Consider the following 20,984-nt stretch of genomic DNA (forward strand, 5'->3'; position numbering starts at 1 on the left):
TGTATCCTTGACTTCGATAGAGAAGGAATCTTGTGTGTAGAAGTTTAATGAAAAACTTCATACATACTTTTTGCTAGGAACAGAATAAAATAGAATATGATATATTAACCTTGAATCAATAAATTAATTTTCTATGTAGCTTACTTTTTTCTTTGAATAGTATAGTTTTAAAGTTTTCTTCGAAATTATGCATGCGAGATAACGTAGCAAGGAAACATAATGAATACACTAATGCCATGCAAATTTCTAGCTAAATTGTCATTCACTTAATTTAGTTGTAATTAATTATAAATTCACTAAAAATGTAATACATTTCATGTTTAAAATATGTATAGATTGTTTGTGTTGATTATGAACCGAAATTTTAAATAATACATAATAATAGAATTAATTGTTTTCTGTAATTCTTTTCAGAATCAAACAAGCAGAAATGTTTAACAAATGGAAGTGTATAATTGCTCAAAACTACTTAACCTATCAAAATTGAAAGTAATCTACATTAAGGGTAGTTTTTGAGAACTTAATGACCCCAAATAAAACGTTACTTCGTGTCAACTGTTTCATATGAGTAGGATGTGGATTTGAAACAAAGTGTTTTCGAGAATAAAGAATTAATCAAACAGCTCCTTTTGCTTAAATCTAGGTTAGCTCGCTTTGAAATTCGACCGAACTGATCCCATACTGGGGATATGTAATCCAGCGAATACCTGCTGGAATGGATTAGACTTCTTTGACGGTTGATTCCAATAGAGGTTAATTTACGTAGTGTTGTAGCCACAACCTCCATAACGGAGCCAACTACGAATGTTCCTTCAGGAATCTCACATTATTATCCCAAAGGATGTCTTGAAAAAATTACACTATCTCAAAAACTTCGGATTAACAGATGAGAATGTATTACACAACCTCGTGTACCATAGAACGATAAAACATATTTTAACGTAAATGAAAATTAAATTCTAATCAAACATCCGAAATTTATAAAAAATATTCATTTTGAAGTTGTTCACGTATTGCATGAAATATTGAAATGAATTTGAAATGAAGTAATTTTTGCTATACACATTAAATTTTTCTGAATGAAATAAATATTTAAACTGAAAACAATCAGAGAGTTCAAGCTTAATTAAGAAAGCGTATAAAAATAATTTTAGAATGTTCAAGTATTAACAAATTTATGAAAGCCGCATCAACGTTTGTCTTGTCTTCGTTAAATTGATTCTTTCATTTCAATGCGATGCTATTTTTGGCGAAGCTACATAATTGAACGCTAAACTGTTCGCAAATTTCATTTACTTCAAAGTTTCAGTTAAACAGAAAATAGTTCAAATATAATTGCAACAAATCCGTCTTTTCTGATCCAAAAAGGCAAAACGAATCTAATTCGCGAGTGAATCCAATCATCAATGAAAATGCCGCGTTAAAAGGATCATATTTAATTTGGACTGAGAATATTTAATGAAACTAATGCTAACCGTAAGGGATCTCAAACCGTCTTAAAAGGTGGAAACGATTCAATTATCATCGCGAAAAAGAAGAATCAAATTCAACTCCATCTCGGCTAAAAATATGTAACAAGTTGACGTCAACCATAAACTATTATCGACCATCGTAAACTTGAAAAAAGACAACGTTATTTGCGACCGAACCTAAATTTTCACGAGAAATTAAAACTGAAACTACTATACTTTTCTCAATCAATCAACGTCAGTTTAAAAACGAATATCTAACTCCAACACTTCCACAAAAACCAATTAAATTCACTAAAACTAATTGCGTCGAATAATATACAATAAATATAATCTCAAATCATTTCTATTCAATGCAAACCGAAGAAAAAGAAAATTAGGAATAAAACGAACAAAGATATTTTGTTCAAAGGCGTACAAATATAGCCCGTGCATAAGGGGTAGAATTAAAATGGACGAATATAACATATGGTCTAAAATTTTCGTCAAAAATTAACACTGAAATGACTGAACTTAACTTGACTCATCAACCTCAATTCCAGCGATCCTGAAACCAGTTTAAAGACGAACCTCTAAGCCCAATACTCCCTCAAAGACCAGCTATTATAAATTCAAACCCGATCACCTCCAATGATACACAAAAGAAAACCCAAATCTCAAATCACCTTCGCCAGATGTAACCTCCAAAAACCAACAATAAAAGATAAAATCCACGAAAAGCGGTTATGCACGATCATGCAAAAAACTAAAGCCGGAGGGGCGGAATTAAAATGGACGGACGCATCGAACAAACCGTACGGTCCCATGAATTTCCCAAAAAGCCCGGGAAAGCTCCCTTGGAACGCGCTGGTTCGCTGGCGAGGCCGATGCATCCACCGGGTGGCAGCGCGGGTAGGTGCCAAACAGCATCGGCGTAGGAGGCGGAAGGGAGGGGGAGAGGGAGCGAGGCAGCGAGCGCAGCGGAGGGAGGGGTTCCCGATCGAATCCCGGGGATCGAGAAATCTTTTTTGTCGCGCGGCCGGCCGCGCGCGTATCGGCCCTCTCTCCGCGCGTTTCGTACATAGTATATCCGCGTATTTTCGGACGATTTTCTCCTCTGCCCGCGTCGCCGCGCGAAACAGCGAGACACTTCCTCCTCCACCGGCTTCCTCCCCCCGTCCCGTCCCTCCGCCATCCCCCTGGTACACCCAACCGTTTTCTTCTATCCCGCTTTCACCGGGATCGCGGCGTCTACCACACTCGCCCCTCGGCAAAAGCGCGTTCGCGCGCGTCTCTGCGGAACGGGAGGCAACGGACCAGCGTTTAATGTAAATCGCCACGCACGGGCCGCGCGCGCGATAGACGGAGAGAGGGATGCTCTAGAGCGCGCGCGAGAGGGCCGAGGAGGCAGGGGTGTGCGGCGGAGGGGGCGGATAGAATCGCGGAGAGCGAGAACGGGGGCCAGGGACGGGGGACGAAGAAACATACATATGTATAGGTAAATGTGTACCCACCGAGTCCGTCTCCCTCTGGCACCCCGCCGCTGTCTCTCTCTCGCGAGAACCAGCGAGCCTTCTCTTTCCTCGCCCGCCCCCGCCCCGTCCCCTCCGACCCGCTCCAAGCCTCCCACATCTCTTTCGCCGGATACTTCCATCCCGTTCGGTGGTCGGTCGGCTCTCTTTTTCGATCCCGGCTCCATCCCTGTCCCGCTTCGCGCGCGTTCGATCGCTTCTACTCCCTCCGAAGCTCGCCGCGCCACGTAGTCGCGCTCGCTCGCTCCACTAAACGGTATATACCCGCGGCTCGATCCGTCGCTCCTTTTCTCTCTCTCTCCGCGTGGACGTTACCGCTTTTTTTCCCTCCTTTTTCTCCCTTTTTCCATTTTACCCTATCCCTCCCTGTCTCACGCTTTCCACGTTCTTTCGTTCCGCCGCCTCCGGCCGCGCCGACGTTTTTTTCCCTTGGATCCCCGCGCGTCGCAGCCCCCACCCTGCACGCCACCCGAGGAACCACGGACGAGAGTGATTTTTATAATCTGCTACTTGTTGCGCCGCGGCCCGGCCCGCCCGGAAAAACCGGAAAATAGAGGAAAACAAAACGGCCGGCGCGCCGCGTCCGTGTCACGGTGAGTCCAGCCACGGCCGGAGAACAGAGAACAGGGTGGCCGCCGCTGGCCAATGGGGCGGGAGCAAGCGAACGGGGTGACGGAGGGGGTGAAAAAAGAAAAAGGCACCGCGGGACGGACCGTACGCGCGCGTGTGCGCGCCTCGCCCCGCGACGCTCGGGCGATGCTTCTCTCTTGTCCCGCCTTGCCTGGTCATTTTCTGCAATTGGGTTTTCTTTTATTCCTTTTCTATGAAAATGGTGGTTTTCTTTTTGAGATATCATTTATCGGAAACGTTGCGCGATGGACCATTGAAAAGTTCATAGGAAACCTCATTATGGGATGACCTAATATATAAATATTTACATTTCATTCGGATATCATTCCTTTTTCTTTAGATTTTTTAAAATACTTTTTGGTTAGCGAAGAACGTTTAGTGAGTGGTTATTGAGTAGTTTCATTCATTGGACCGGAGGTGCAATGAAGAAGTTATTGTTATTAGGAACAGAGCTTGTAAAGTAATACTAATTACTGACACGTTTATTTTCATAGTTATTTAGAAAAGTTATGTAACCGAGTAATTTTCGGTTCAATTATTTTGTAAACTGCTTGATTCAACGATGCATTCCGTGTATAGGTAGAAAGTTTGCGAGTGGATGGAGAAATTGATTGTACGGTTTTATGAAAAATAGAGTTAGTGAATAAGATTAATTGGGCATCACACAGGTTCGATAATTGGGGGAACGAGCGTTTAAACAGGTTTATACCAGCGAATATATACTGTTCATTTTACTGACGATGAAATTTCATTTGGAGGAAATTTTTTAATACTGATACGTGCGTTGAATTCGATTTGAAGAGGATAATTGAAACGCGGAAATAGTTTGACGGTGATGAACGGTTCTGTCAATTGAGCATTTTTGATTCCGGACGGAACAGGATGTTTTAAAATTATTCAATGATTTCATTGAGGAAAGGTTTCTAATTGATAAGCGACAGCTGTGAGTGGATTTGAAGGAAGAAGTTTTGAAATATTTATTGATCTTATTAGACCGTGATAATCGAAATGGAGAGAAAAGTAGTAGGAGATAAAAGTATCTTTCCTCCCCTTTATCCGTTTCTGTTCTCATTTGCAATCATTCCCGCGGAGAACTTACACTCGCAGGGCTACAGGCCACGCTTCGCGGTTCTCAAAATCTTCCATTGAGAAAACCTCGGCGTCGCCGCGAAGCGACTGAAATAAACGGAGAAAGCTGGGCAGTCGCGTGCGAACGCTATATTGTAGCGAAGCGGTCTATCAGAATGTGCTAATAAAATCAAGCGTCCAAAATATACCACAGAAAGCATATTTTAAAACATGAAATTACAGAAACCTATAACTGACCAACCGACTTCAACCCTCCAACAAATAACGAAAATATCGAGTAACATTTTAAAAATAAAAATCTGGAATCTCGAAGATTCGTCTACCATAAACATTCCGATCTCTACACTGCTACCTCGATTGCAAATATGTATCTCACGGTACCAAAGAAATCATCAAAGAGACTAAAACCATATATCCACACGATAACGCGAAGCTACCAACGCAAAAGCAACTTCCAAACACGTTTCAGACCACCATCGAATCAACGATAATTCGCGATAGAGAAACCTCGGACGAGCTCCCTGCGAGTTTCCCCCGAGCACCAAAGAACTCGAACCAGCCCGACCGACCATCGCACCGCAAGCGATCGTGTCGCGCGGTAGCGTGTGCTGGGCCGATTTTTTTCTGCGGCAGCGGCAGAAGCGGGGAAAGAAAAAAAAACAGGCGGGGAAAAAAGGGGGAAAAAGTAATGGCGAGAGAGTGCCGGCGCGGTACTTACTTTGTCCCACGCGGCGAGCGTGTAGCCGCGCAAAATGGCTTCCTCCTTTTCAGGAATTATCGCGATGTAGGAAGTCTCGGTCGGCGTGGTGGGGGTGGAGGTGGCCGAGCGCGGAGCGCGGCTGCCGGCCGAAAGTTTAAAATAGAATATCTCGCGAGTAACTTTCATCGGTCGTCAAAAAATCATGCAGTGTCGTACCTAGCGGGGGGCAAGCTGCCTCCTCCCACCCGGCGATGGCGTATGTCCGAAGGAGGGAGCGAGAACGACGGCCGGGGAGGGCGAGGAGGAGGACGACGATGCCGGGGAACGAGCCGCGGGAAGAACGCGCGCGCGACCGACCGAGGGAACGAGAAGGAAACGACGGGGATCGCGGCCCTCCTCTCCACACGCCGCTCGGCGGTCCGCTCGAGCGGCTCTAGGATAGGCCATGCGGTTACGTTCGACGTGGAAACGCCAGAATGTGCACGCGGACACGCATACACACGGACAGGAACACGAACGAGTGCACACACGGTTCACGCGAAACTGTGGCGCGCGCTCGATGCACCGCCGTGCGAGCAACTCGCGGGCGAGCGAGCGAGCGAGCGAGCTAGCGCGTGTGTGAGCGCCTACCGCGCTCCTCGGCCAGCCGAGCCGCGAGAATTTACCGCCGGTAACTGCGCCCCGGCAGGAAGTTCTCCCGCGGCCGAGGAAAGATATTTCAGAGCTTTTGTTGATCGCGCCGGACGATCCCCTATTAAGAACTATCCGAAGTAGAAACCGGCCAGACCGATTCCTGAACCCTCTCGCGGCTTTCCGGTCGCGGCGGTTCTCCGTCCGTGGGAAACGTTTGACGGGTGGAGAACTCCACGATGGAAAATCGGATGGCGATACTGGGATCGTGGTTACTGGGGATATGCAAGATTTTTGTGGAAATTGGGGAGGGTTTTTAGGAGGATTCTTTGGGGTAGTTTTGATGTTGTTGGTAGATGCCTTTAGAGGTTTTGATATAATCTTCTGGACCTTAAAATAGAATGGCAATAACTAATTAATATTGTAGTAGTTTTCATGTAACTCGACATTCGAAGTTATTTCCTTATTCGAGGAATGTTGGACGTAGGAGGAGAATAAAATTGTAGAAGATCCTCTTAACTTTATGTTTTCCTTCATTCTGCTAATTACTGAATCAACGAGACTGTTAGTCCGAAGAATTCTCTTTTTGGATTCGGGATGAAGAGCTACCCACGATGAATTAAAAATCGTTTGTTTGGAAAGTTTAGAATCCTACAGGTCGTATGTTGTACTCCAAGTGATGCTACTAAAATAATCAAACTCGCAAATCCTTGTCTTAATCTGAAGCTCCAAAACGTCTCGAAGGGGACGGCCTGGATGACCAAGAAACTTGCTCGAAACACTGACTGACCCCTTCAACCCGGATTCTCAAATCGCAAACTCGATGCATGCATCCCTTATCTGAAATGTTAGAAAGCTTCAGGCCTGTTGTATTGATTAACATCAGAAATACTCGACTGGACCTTGCCTAGATCAACTCGCCAAGTTCCTCAGAGATCACCGGGCCCTTCCTCCTCAATCACGAAGGTGTCCAACTCAAAGTCCGCTCATAATACAAACATCGACACTAAAAATCTCCAATTCCGATAACAAACTGCCTGAAAGCTCAACTCATATAATACCCTTGACAGTTACCCTCAACTATGCTACATTTCTCAAATCGTGATCAACCTAGTCACGTTCTCAGTACGATTCTGTAGTCTTCTTCGATACAATCGGCAACGGTTAGATTTATTTCGTCGAACCGCTAGCAAACGATACCTTCTTTCTTTCATACATTTCCATACCCTGCAGCATCATCTACCTTCTAGCAAACCAGCAAAGACTCCTTCTACGGCACTTCTTAAAATAAAAATTTACGCGAAATAAATAAAAGCCTTAACAATCATGAACACGCTGATAGACAAGGATCGAAGAGAAATATCCTGCCTCCATCAGTCCCGCCAATCTCAATTCTAAAATCATCAATCCGCAGATCGTCATCCTCATCGGACTCTCGTCCTGCAGTGCCAAACCCCGAAACGGTTTCGCTCGGCGAAACAAGCGGCGAAGTCACGATGTCGTATCGACGAGACGGTTCACCGTTCCCAGTACAGTTGCACGGAGAGTTGCTCGGTGCAGCCCGCCCGTAGCTCTGATTTTCACTCTCCACGCCAATGAATGACGTAGCGAAGATACTCCTCGACGGCGGCGGCTGCGGCCGTTGGCGGCGGCGGCGGTGGCGGCGGTGGCGGAGCGGCTCCGATCCGCTCACTCATATTCGCTAGAGCTCGCGCTAGCTCGCCTAGCCGCGCGCGCGAGTAGAGTACACACGTTCTGGACGGTGTGCGCATGCGCGGACGCGGTGTGCGCGGTGCGCCGCGACTCGACTCGACTCGCCTCGGCCCTCGTTCTCCTCGGCTCTCCGTGGCTCGCCCTCCCCGCCGCCAAGGTGCATGCATGCATTCTATGCGGCGTGCACCGCATTAGATGCATTTCTAAGTCGCGCCGCAATAAATCGCAGAAATATCGAAGTGGAGAGGCCCCGCGCTGGCCCTGAGAAGCCCACCCGGAAACACACGCGCACCGTGGCCCAGTGACGTACCGCGGTCGCATCGGCGAACGTTAATTCAACCCGAACCCACTGGAACCGATCGGAACGCGAACTCGATCGGCCGGAAGAAGAAGAAGAAGAAGCCGGCGAAGCTGATCGGCGGAGCGAGACGTCGATTTTCTTTAAAGAACCGCTGCGGCCGAGAGCTTCCACGCCGGTAACGAGCTTCCAGAAGACACCTAGAGAAGGGAGGAGGATCGCGATCGAAGCAGTCGCTTCGGAGAACGATTTCGTGGACCGGGCAACTCGCACGTGCGAACCCAGTGACGTTCTCCTGATCGCCATTGCTATCCGAGAGGGGTTGATATCTTTCGCAAGCTCTCCCTTTTTCGTTCCCCGGGAAGGAGAAGAATTCACCGGAGAGGGAATCGATCGGATCGAAGACCGGGCGGACCGCATCGAATCCATAGGAGATGATCGAGGCTGGTGGCACACCGGGCAGGAAGTGACAAAAGGTTACCGGTTCGGCGGCCGCGTGCGCGCTGCTCGCCGCGCGCGTACTCTCGCGCTACTTCCACGGGAAAGGGCCCCAGCCACGGATGCGGGAGCGTTTCGAAGGAGGAAGAAAAGAATACGACGCACCGAGTCACGTGCGAACCAGTCCCTCCCACTTGCGAACGCCGTGCCGCGGATTTCAGTGCGCTGAAAATCGTAACGTCGCGAACGACGAGCTCTGGACACGGGCTCCGGGAAACCGAACAGGCGTTCCGAGTTCTCCCTTTTCGTTCGAGTAACCGGCGGCGATCGGTGAGATAACGGAGAGGAGGAATCTTTTTGTCGCGTGGGAAGGAAGCATCGGCAAACGGCGGCAGGGGGACGGGAGAGTGTGGATCGGGGAAGACGGATCATCGGGCCGATCGAAGACCGAGCGAGCCTCGGGTAGGTCCGAAGGGAAGAGGGAAAAACGGAAGCAGCGTCCGCGCTCACGCCCCCTCCGCGCGAGCAACGCGGCTACGGCCCTGGCACGCGTTTTTCGTCGCGCGGAAACCGCCGCCGTGTGCACAGTTTAATCAGGAGGAAGCGGACGGCACCGCGGTTTTTCGCGCGAAGAAGACGCGGAGGAGACGAGATCCGAGCGGCGACTGTCGGGCCCGCGCGCGCACACACAGTGTCGTCCTCGACGTAGCGTCGAGCGGAACCGCGGAGTCGGAGCGATGCACGCGGCGATCAGTGCCACCCGTACGCCGAGCGATCTTTAAGCGAGGAAAACGGGAGAAAGTGGGAAGAATCGGCGTGCCGGTCCAGCCTCGTCGTCGCCCCAGCCGATTGTCCGCCGCGAAGCTCGCGTCGTCGATAAGAGGAGACCGCGCGTGTCGTGCACACGGAAGGTGCGCCGACCGACCGCACGCTCGCCCGCCCGCCCGCGCGTTCCCGTCCCTCCGCGCGTCGAGCACCCATCGGTCGCGATTTTCTTTTTCTCCCTTTCTTTTCGCCCCGCGACGCGTTCCGCGCCCGGTCGTGTCCCTCCGCCCCGAAGCGCGTCATCCGTCCCGCGCTTTCGTCGAGACGCGCGTGATCGATCGGCGCGAGTGAGTGAGACGCGACCCCGATCGGTTCGTTTCGCGCGATACAGTGTCGGATGAACTGGACGCACGGACTGTTCCAAGTCGAAGAGGATGGTGACGAGAAGGAGGCGGACGCCGACGAAGACGAGCAGCGAGAGGAACGCGATGACAACGAGAGGCCGCTGCTAGAGAGAGCGGATCGAGTTCAGGTAAACGGATTCTGTGCGCTGTCGCGAGACAGTTTCGTAGCTGGATAGCTTCTCCATCGGCCTCGCCGGCCGCCGACTCCGTCTACGATCGACGATCGATTTGGAAATAGTCATCCTTCCTTTCATTCACGCTCGGCGATCTTTCCTGTCGATCGTAGACGCGAGGCGCCTTCGGCGAATCCCTCGCGCTGGAGTCTAACATCTATTAATATTCATTGCTTGCAGAGATGTCTGACCGGTACACACGCTTTAGCTGCAAAACTAACAAACCGATAGCACGCGGATTGGAGGAAAAATCGGCTGGTTCCGGACTAAGCTCGACAGCTTCTCTCGGTTTCTATCTTCCAATCGACGTGCCCGCTTTCTACGTTGCTTCGCTCATCTTTGCGTGCGAACGTTGTCTCGGCTTCGTTCTATTATTTGTCGTCCTCCCCTTGTTACCCCCTTTTTCATCCCCGCACGCGAAGAATCGGAGAAAAAAGGATCGAACGGCGGATTGCGGAACGATCCGCTTGAAACGAGAGCTAATCGAGGATCGAGCGCGCCGTGTCGGGCTTTCGTGGCACGATCGATCGATCGGGAGGAAGGAGTGGGCGGACGCACGATCGAAGAGGGTGCGAGGACCCGCGGAACGGGCCGGGTGATTAGTCGGCGTGTTTTGGAAAACAATGCGCACAATTTCAGCCGGTCCAACGATAAATAATGGAGGATGAATAAAGTGTATCGTCGGGGACGAGCGAAGTGGCGGCGAGCCCGGCCGAATGAATAAACAACCCGGCCATATGTATGGTGCATTATCGAATAAAAATTGAATGAAACGCGGGCCGCGCTCGCGAAAACCCGAGGCGATCGTTCCTACGTTCGGTTGCATCCCTGTGTGACGCATATTTTTGACCCTGATCGATTGTGAAATAAAACGGAACGGACGCGCGTGGATTTTCTGGAGGATTGATCGAGTACGATCGTTAGGTTTATGGAATAGCTGGGAGTTAAATGTTGAAAGCTTCGATGAGGGTCAGTTTCGAACGAGAAAACCAAGTGTACATTTCTATGAACCGTAGAATAAGTAAAATTAAAAAGAGCCTTCTTATTTAAGCAAATCAGTGAGGGTTTTTGGAAAGAAATTGATATATAACTGGTATATATATATATATAAATAAATATATGTATAAATATTCTACGTGTAACGTGTACAGTATAAATCTCAATGATACTCGATTTCCAAAATCTCCAATCTACTAAAGTATAACCACACATTGCGAATACAAATTGTGTAAAAGAATCTACCGACACCCAACTGCACAAAGTTCTCCCAATCTTATATCATATTTTACTGAACTTCACGAACGATGCGTTCTCCAATAAACAAACTCACTACGAAAAGTATTAAAAATAAAATTCACCCTTTCATCGACTGAACCATACCTTCGTCTCAGACTCAACTTATTTCACCCCATCCACCAAAACATCTCGTCTAAACACATTCTCGCTCCGCGTGCCTCCGTCGAAGCCTCAAAGGAGGCTGAGAAGAAAAAAGAATCTCCAAAATCCAGAAGCATCGGTCGCAACCGAGAGCAGCCCGGTGAGCAGACGTTGCGATTAAATTTACCTGGCTGGAAACGCGACAATGTCGCAATTCACGCGGCACGTACGCTCCCCTATGGGGTGCCCCTCCCCCTTTTCAGAAGCGACCCTCAAATTAAACCCTTAAACAGGTCCGAGAGCCGGCGGCAGGCACCTCTCCGAGATGCGCTCCAGCGTCCAGGAGAGATAATGCTGTCCGCAGGGGTTGCGTTTCACGGGAGGGCGAAGGAATCCGGGCGGGGAGAGAAAAGACGCGAGAGAAGAGGTCCAAGGGCAGGAGGAGAGGAAGAAGAGGAAGAACGGGAACGAGGAACGGAATAATGAAATTCGGGATAGGTCGGTACTCTCCCTTTCGGGCCTAGGCCTCCCCCCACTCTGGACATGGGGCATCACGGGCTCTCGCCCTTCCCAGCCCCGGGGGCCCCGTCCATGCCACCCCCCTTTTTTAAGGCGGCCAGCTGCGGGGTCAGTTTTCGACGGGCACGCGGCGCATTAAGATGCTTCGCTCAAAATTCATCGCGGTCCGCGTGTCATCGTGCCTCGTCGTCGCGTGAACGGTGTGTTCGGCTTCTTGTGTTCGTGTGGACAGTGAATATCGCGCGCGCGCGCGACCGGACCGCGGGACCCACGAGCACCTCGTCCACCCCCGTGTCGAACCGTGTTGGTCCCCGATGGAGAGGAACGGAACGTGTCAAGAAGGAAGAGAGAGAGAGGGACGACGGCGACGAGAAGAAAGGAAAAACAGCGCGGCGCGCGAGTTACGCGGCGGCGGATCGCTTCTGCAGTGATGAACGCGTGATGGATATTAAACGGGCGCACGGTACGCATCGAACAGATTAATTCCATTTCCACCCGGGGACCCGGCCCCCGCTTTTACCGGAGCTCCGATGAACGCGCCGCGGGGCTAGACGATTCGGAATATTAATTCCAATTTTTCCCATTTCTTTCCTTCTTTTTTCAATGATTTTTCGCTATCGCATTTCATCCCCGCTCTCCTGCCCGCTGGATACACGCGCGCGCACAACGTTTTATCATTGTTCGTAGTTTCGCGAGCAAATATTTACCGTGCCTGGTTTGTTCCCGCGACAGATCCATGCTGAAAATTTTTTATCGCGCGTGCAGCTGAGCCGCTCAACGTTTTTCCCGCGTTTTTCCCTTTTTTTTTTTTATATATGATTGTTGGCGGTGCTTTGATTTATAGGGTGTGGTGTGTTGAGATGCTTTGTTGATGTAAGATGGACATTGCTTTCTTATTTGGTGGCTATTGCAGCGTGTTTCAAAAATGTTACTTGATTGTAACTGTTCGTAACAAAGTTGATGTTGTTGCACTATAGAGATAGATCAAAGATAAAGAGAATTTTTATGTGGATAGGATAAATAAAAATGATTAACGAAAGTAGGAGCTTTAGTTTATTCAGACGATCGTTCAGATATTTGATAAAGTTTAATGAAATTTTCGTTTTATCTGCAATCCGTTGAAACGGTTTAAACCAATTTTCTTTGGCTTCGATCTCCGTATATCGGTCAATAGCAATCTGAATTTGTATAAACATTCACAGTTTATTAATGAAGAAATGCTGCGCATCACAAACAAATCCTATCATTATATATCTACTACAAAGTACTGAAATATTTCATCAAAGTATTCATCCGTGTCCTCCCGAATTTAACGCATCAGCACAGATTTGTTGAAAATTCTCAGGACACCCGTTACGCTTTATCGATTTCAATTTTTACAAATTTCTACCGGAAAATTACAGAATTAATATCACAACAGAAATTCGTTTCAAAATGTAATAACGTCGATTGGCGACGAAGAATTCGAACGTTTCTCAGGCCAGTGAACCCACCCCCCATTCATCGTGCCAATCGTTTGCGCCTCGCGCGAATAATTAATCGCGAATCGCGCTGTTTTCCGTGGAAACAGCGAGGGCGTGCGCCACCCCTCGATCCCCAAAAACGCGAGGCTGCGCTGCAGCGGCTCGTTTAATTTCGCTAATTTCTTTTCTTCCGTTCGGAGCGGGCCCCGCAAGGGTTACAACCCTTGCGTTTCCTCTCGCGGAGAGGGAACAGGGAGAGAGAAAGGGGAAAAGAAGACGAAGACGGAGAGGAGGAGACGTTAAAGGGTTAGCGAGACGTTAAAAATCTCAAGGGGGTGCGAGAGAAGGGTGAGAAAAGGGTTGAAGAGCATCGTAAGGATGACGGACCGGAAAAATAATTACTATCCCGTAACACAGCAAATGGGCGAGTGTTTGAAACCGCGGGAATAAAATTGCGGGATCGGGGTGAAATATTTTGACAACAAAAAAAGAACTGTAGGACCGACTTTTGAATTCTTCGAAGGGGTAAATTTAATTGGCAGTCGTGGAACTTAAAATTTTAAATCATTTTTTGATATGTTATAGATATATGGAACTATTCCTATTCTTTGGGACAATAATAATGTGTTTGTCTTGTTATGAACAATTCTCGTTTGGGAAGATGAAGGCTTATTAAGTGACAATTGAAAATCAATATTCACAGTACTCGAGTTATTAATATTTAATAAAAATTGAATTCACAATTTTATTATTTGCCGTTCTTGACAAGTAGTTGGTTTCGTTTCTATTGGAAAGTAAAGTGTTGCGTTCGTTGTACGGTTTGTTAAAGGAACTTTCAACCGAACGAGGTGCTTCACGAAGTAGCTATCGATCCGCGAAAACAATGGACTTCCAATTTGCACAAAAGAACGGAAAAACGTTCCCAAAGAATTCAATTATCGTAACGACCGATTGAATCGGCCAATCATCACCCGGAAATTGGATCTCCTCGTTCCTTTTTAAGCGACAAAAACTTCCCTCCCATTTTCTTATCACTGAATTACCTATAAAAGTTCCGAATAACAGACTCGTAGTCAGAGCACTGCCAACCTCGATCCAATGGCGGCCAATTTCAGTCCTGCACTTCCTTCTATCAAATTGCAAATTTCAACATTCGACAATACGGTAGAAACATTAACGAATTGACCTTCCCATCGATACGCAACTCTTACATAATCCTATTTAGAAAAGCAATTTTCCTAAATGTAGCATTCCTACGGACAAAATAAATAAAATAGGAAATTACTAGAATTATAAATAATCACAGTTTGTAGTTTCGTGTTAAAAATCAACCTTTCCGAACGCGTCATAGTTTTTCGAACGTTAAAACATTGAAGAACTCGATTCAGCGAGATTTCACTTATTGGCAAGAATAAATTCAAAGTTGATTCGTTCGAGTGTTATTGATTAAAACAATCAAAGAGAATTCTTTCCGCGTGACGCGACATTGGAGAGGAACACCAAGAACGGCCGACAGAGAAAAGTATTATACAAAGAGCTTGGAAGGGGACGCAGACTTATGGTGGGAGGGTGGACCGACAGCGGGAAAAGATGGCGTAAAAATGGAGGGTGAAAAATACGAATGGGATGGGGTCCCGGTTGTCCCCACCCCTGTCCACCTTCCCGACACTCCTTTTCGGTCCGTTTCCAGTGGGAATACGGCTGCCAAGCGGAAGATCCGCAAAATGCCGCGATCCCCGGGGCGCGCGAGCAACTTTTTAAGACACTGTTCCATTAGCGACGGTGAAGTGATGCTGCCAGTTGTTTAGTCGCGTGATTTACAAATGGAAATCGCCTTGAGAAGCCGCGTGACCGTTCATCAAACGGAAGGGTTGAAATCCACGACGCACCTGACTGGTAAAAAATTAAATTATTTGCGAGCCGTAGGCATCCCCTTCTTGAGCAAGTTTTTCAGAATTCTCCTTTTTAACGTCCTATTTATTTATTGTAAGGAAATGTAACGTGACTTTTATTGTTTCCAAGGAAAATGTAATCCTTTTGGAAGTTAGATTAGAATTGTTCAAAATATTACTTAAGTTATTACGCAAATCGTAGATGATTAGTGCAGAGTCACTACTTTTAAGAAATACTTTTCGGTATTTCTTTTAAAAGGAGTGAATTTTATTCTACCTTAAATTATAAATAGCTACAATCTTTGTCTCTAGCCAATCATCTTAAAAGTACTAGAAAAAGTAATTGTTCGATTGAAATAAAAAAATGAAAAGAACTCCCAAGGGATGATTTTACTCCAAAAATGTTCCAAACTTCTTCTCTATAAGTACCTCGTTAAAAAATATTCGCATCAGAAATATTTCCCGTGCCGCCTGGCACCGCAAAGTCGAAAAATCTCTCACATTTTGACAGAGAAAGAAAGGGTGACCAGATGTAAGACTTTCTCCGCGACGAGAATCGTACCGTCGAAACGAGACAATGGAGTCAGGATAGCAAGATGGTCGTAGTCGGGATTAGAAAAGCGGAAGATCTAATTTTACAAAATATTCTCACATTCTGAATAATTCAAGGTTGCGAGTGAACACTGTGGATCAGGTGGAAGAGGGACGGTGGAAGGGGTGGCCGCGGCGACGAGTTAAAACAAACATTTTTGCGCGTGCGAGGTTCGGCCATAAAGCTCTGCCCAGCCAAATGCATTGGCCGGCGGTTGCATAACACTCTAGAATAGCTTCGGAAAATGGTGGACCTTCCCTCTCGCGGCTAGCTTTTTCTTTTTCGGTCTACGCGGTGCCGTTTTACGTCTCAATACCGGGAACTGCAACTCCCCCCGCCCCTCTCGCGTTCTCTAGGCAGCTGCGCGAGAGTCATCGGTGAACCACGAGAAGACAACCGAGGAACACTATTCTTTGTGCGCATTAAATATAAAACTCCGTCACCGACCGATGCAAAGTTATCGCGAGGCGAGCGGATCAAAGAAACGGGGAATCGAAAGAATGCGGGCAGAAGCGGCGCGCGTAACTTCAGCCGTAAAGAGACAATTAAAACTAATTCTGACCGTGAATAAATTCTCGTAGACCGTTTCACGAGAACTAGATCAGGCAAGAATTTATACTGACCAATGAAGGTGGATATCGTGCAGCATATAAAATAGAAACTTTATTAGCGCTTGTTGAATTCGGTGTCCCTATGTTTCACGCGTTTAATGTGTGCCTTCTCGCCGCGCGGATGCTTACGAGTCTGCACGTTTATTTCTCTCGTATAAGGAAAAAAGACGATTTCCGACGTTCAAGGTATGGAAATACGTAGCCAAATTATTTGACACAGCAACAAATAAATGACTCGACAATTTGTTACAATCATGCTTGTAGTCTCTGGTATTATTATATATAATCTAACTATATATAAAATTGGTTTTAATATCAACGTGTCAACGCTTTTCACGAATTTATTTCCGTTGCTTTTTCATAGAGTCGGACAATTGATAAAAGAACAAAATGTCCAATACTCAGTCATGGAAAAGTCGAAGCGTTTCGCCGGATAGGTCGCCGTGATTTCGATCCGCGATCGCGTGTGGCGCAACTCGGTAGAACCGGTCAAAAATAGCACGCAAAATGTCGGTTATTTTTTGGAGGGCTCGAGAGAGTCTATCGGAACCGCGTCTTTAGCCAAACGCCGATGTCTCGTTGCGAAACGTTTGCACGCAGCACGTTGAAAACACACGGAAAAACTGCGGAACCGTCGCTCGAGCGAAAGGAAGACGAAAAAGTGAAAGAAGAGGAAGAGGATGAAGCCACTTTCGAACCCTTTCGAGACACGGTCGTCGAGCAATTAAAATTATTTATTAAAAGGCGCTGGTTCGAGAGTAAACAGACCGGGGACGTCGGAGTGGCGCGATCCGATTAAAATCTAATTTTTCACGGATACTCTCTTAATTAAAACATTAAATTGATTGCGGCGTGAGGTCGGCTCGGCCAGGAGGAGGGGCACCGTCTTCACGGACGACGGAACGACGGGGTAACGAGAGAGGACCGGGTCGAAGAAAAAGACGGGACGGTTGGGGCAGCGGGGAGAGGCGGGGCCTGGGTGGTTCGCGTGAAAATAAATGAAAATGAAATCAATTATAAAACTGTTTGAGGAGACTCCGTGGAGCAGCCAGTAACCAATGGATGGGCGGATGGACCGGCACGGGTCGATCTTGAATTTTCTTAATTAAAAATCTACAGACTTTGCTTTCAATTAAAAACCGAAATACTACCGGCTCTCCGCTCCCGGTGTCTTGTCGATCGAATCGACCGATCGCGCGAGCTGGCCTCACTTAGCACCTCCGGGAAACTGGTAATTTAAAATAATAGCGGAGGGAAGATGGAGACGAAGCGAATTTAGATCCAGAGAGAAAGAAGATTGAAATGTATTTTGTAGACGCCGAGGGTTGAAGTTGTCGGAGTTCGCTCGCTAGGGGAGATTGAAGATTTCTAAGGATGACTCGGCGTTCTTTATCTCGCAATTGAGGTCACACGTAAAAATATACGCCAGTCAAGACACAATTAGGCGGATGAGCCTTTGGATAAATGAATTCCAAGCGAGATAAATTGCGCCACGCGTCTGCCAGGTTAATTATTTTGTTTTATGTTATTTATATGATGTAGCGTGAATTAATTGACGCGCGGAATCGTGTAGCTCGGGGATTAAGACTGACAGTATCAGGTGCTATGTAAGAATTCTTCGAGCCGATTTTATTCCGATGTCGTTGATTTCGGTGCCGTGAATAGATATCAAGTGTTTCCAAATCCTAGGGATTAGCGCTGTAGATCGAAGCAGCCTCGGGCTTGTTTAGCTCAAGGGATGCATTTAAGACTGAAAATTCCGATGGTGGAATGTTCATAAAAATTGTCCTTATAGTGTTAGACAAATTATTTTACTAGTATACAAAGCAGAACATAACTTGACAATTCAAATTGAAAAAGTTCCATTTCTCACCAACGTTAAAAAATTATTCCGTTGCCATTTTTGTCATACCACAAACGTAGAATACTATAAATTTCTAAATAAAAAATTCCATCGCGTTATGAATATTTAATAAATCAAAGCTCCGAAAATAAATTTCATTCGTCCAAAAATTCAAATGCGGAATAACATCCCAGAACATCCGTTTACAATTGAAACGTCAAAAATGTCACCAATTTCCCCTTACATACGGAAACACCGCAGATCTCCGAATATCCTGACTTTTCGAAATCCAGAGGTCCAAACAGCGAACGAGCAGATCAGAGATCCGTGCTCACCCCGACAAGCAGCTCCCTGAATTTCGTTAGGGGCTGGGAGACGGTCGAGAAAGGGTTTCCGCGTCTTTTCAGAAATTCGTCAGGCCGATTCGAGAGAGAAAGGGTGAAAGGGTTGGCGCGAGAGAGTGAGAGTGGCTCTCTAATCTCGAGATTCTCGCGGCAGGAGGACGCGTCGCCTCGATTTATGATCCTCCTAAATCTCGCCGGTCCCACCCCACCGACGCGGCCTCCTTTGTCCCCGGACACTTTTGCACTTTTAAAACTTACTTCGCGCGCGCGGAAATTTCATTAGAAGTGTCGCGCGCGGCCCCCGGTCCTCGTCCCGCGCTCCGCGGGCGATAAGACGCAGCCAAGTTGCGCTTGCCCGCTTTACATCGCGGCCCGTTGAAATATTGCCCGGGATTTTGCCCGGTTCCCGCCGCGCCGGGCCGTTCTCCTTCTGTTTTCGGACCCCAACGGACTTTTCCAGCGACTTAATCAGCGCGGCGCACTTTATAGATAAACAAAGTTAACATGTTGGCGAACTCGCCGCCGAAATATCGTCCGCGGAATTTCCCGCCGACTGTTCCCGGCGCCGCGCCGGCCCAGGGAAAAACTGAACAACTTGCGCTAAGAGAGAGACGCAATCAGCGCCGCGATTCTTCTTGCCGGCGACGTAACCGACGAGGGAAAAAGTTTCCCTATTGTCCCGGGACTCTTTCTTCGGACGTCTACTAAAGTGGAAAGACGACCGCCAGGAATAGGTACTCAACGGAGGGATGAAAAATAGAATAAGATCCGTGTAACTGAAAAAGCAGGTTCTGGTCAAACAATACACGCATGATTCTTGTAGATTGGGAAAACCGGTCCGAGTTTGTGTGTGAATAATGCCGAGGGTACTTAAGTGCTATCTGATACACCACATGTGTACAGCGGAAGGTATTAGCTCTTCCCTGATAACCGATAAATCGAAGTAAATAGGCGCTTTACATGAGAGACGCGTTCCCAAATGTTTCTGATAGCTGCATCATCGGAATGAACTTTCGAATTCCATCGAAAGCATTGTCAAAATCCGTGAAAAACGAATTAACCCTTACTTCTTCAATCAACCTCAAAAAACCCCAAAAATTGAAGCAGCCCGAATAATCCCCAAACTGATCACCTTAAAGCGCTAAAAACTAGAACCATTCTACTCAAAACTACTTTTCTCAATCAACGGGGGGACAATGGTTCTTGGGTCCTCTGGCTCTCCCTTCTCCATATCATTCGCCCCTTTTGTTCCTGCGTGGAAGACACACCGGACACGTGAGTGTCAAAATGAAGAGATTGGTACACTGAGGATCAGGGGTAGAGCTGCGCGAGCTGGTCGCGTGAAAGGGGGCCAGGCGAATTCGGTCTCGGGCCCGAGGAGTCACGGGGTCCGGTGAAATCCCGGCGTGATAACGGGGCCTCCCCTTCCCGGAGATGCGCGGCGGCGGGATTACGACGGCGGTAATCGCGATACCTCGGTTGGCGAAGAGTGCAGCTGCTGCTCACGGAGCCGAGCGCGGCATATGCTGCGTGGTCGCCGTTGCTCTTCCGATTATCCACATGCTACGCGTATACCTTGGAGAATGGACATCTGGCCTGCCCGCGGTGCTTTGCGGATTATTTGCTCGCTTGTCGTGGCCCGAATGAGAGAGTGAGCCCAACGTCGGCGTTCATTTGCCCGACCTGACCGATAGACGATGACCCGTTGTACACGCCACCCCGAAGAAGATCCCCCGGAAATTCGACTCCGCGGAGCCGAAAGTTTAATTGAATTGCCCTTCCAGCGTGGTTCGAACGTCGAACCGCCCGCGGATTTGTTTGGACGGCGTGGGGGCGGAACGTTTGATGGGTCGCGGTCCGCTAGAAGTTACCTGCTGTTGGGACTCTTTTTGCGCTGGGAAAGGAGGATGAACGCCTCGGCTACTGGAAATGGAGACCGTTTTCGGGGGAGGATTTTTGGGATTTGTGATTAGTGTTTTAGGCGATTGGACTGTTCCGATGATGGGGCTGTTTGGATTCTGTGTGTACTTTTGTGTGTCGAAGTTGGAGAAATGATGGGAGAGGGTTTTGTGCTTGGAGGGTGCATATTTGATAATCTTTCTTCAACTTATATCGATATTACTTTGTGGTTGCTGTTCCTATTTTAGATATTTCGGGGTTAAGCGAATATCGTGTAGGTATGCTGGTTATGCGTTAGAATTACTATGAATATATGATGAATGTGTATAATGGTACGTTGAATAATGTTTAAATAAATTGAAGGAAGTCTAACTAGATTTGTACGGTTTATAATAATATATGAAGGAAATTATAGGGTACTAGGGGTAAACCATTATTTGAAGTGGGTTTTTGTAATCATCGGCATGATTATTTATGTATTACATGTTAGGCACCTGATAAATTATTCTGTTCCTATTTACATCTTGTCATAAATTTAATGTATTAATTGCAAAACTGGTCCCAATATTGTTCTCGTTTAGTACTGTTTCCGAAGAAGTTACTGGTAATATTTGTGAAATAAAG

At 47.3% G+C, this 20,984-nt stretch overlaps 1 protein-coding gene across 1 annotated transcript; it reads left to right on the forward strand.

Annotated features, from left to right (window-relative positions):
* The first annotated feature begins 7,779 nt into the window (after positions 1–7,779).
* LOC143175299 (uncharacterized) lies at positions 7,780–11,295 on the forward strand. The gene is made up of 2 exons (XM_076373941.1): positions 7,780–9,775; positions 10,001–11,295. Exons 1-2 carry the CDS (start codon positions 9,641–9,643, stop codon positions 10,049–10,051), a joined length of 186 nt encoding a protein of 61 aa, XP_076230056.1. The 5' UTR covers positions 7,780–9,640; the 3' UTR covers positions 10,052–11,295.
* The last annotated feature ends 9,689 nt before the right edge of the window (positions 11,296–20,984 follow it).

This window comes from Nomia melanderi, chromosome 14, assembly GCF_051020985.1.
Source record: "Nomia melanderi isolate GNS246 chromosome 14, iyNomMela1, whole genome shotgun sequence".
NCBI classification, from domain to species: domain Eukaryota; kingdom Metazoa; phylum Arthropoda; class Insecta; order Hymenoptera; family Halictidae; genus Nomia; species Nomia melanderi.

Bases quoted from the DNA above. Each gene is read 5' to 3' on its own strand.
- LOC143175299 (XM_076373941.1), top strand. From the start codon at position 9,641: ATGAACTGGACGCACGGACTGTTCCAAGTCGAAGAGGATGGTGACGAG. The intron at 9,776-10,000 runs GTAAACGGATTC...CATTGCTTGCAG, and splicing joins AGAGAGCGGATCGAGTTCAG to AGATGTCTGACCGGTACACA.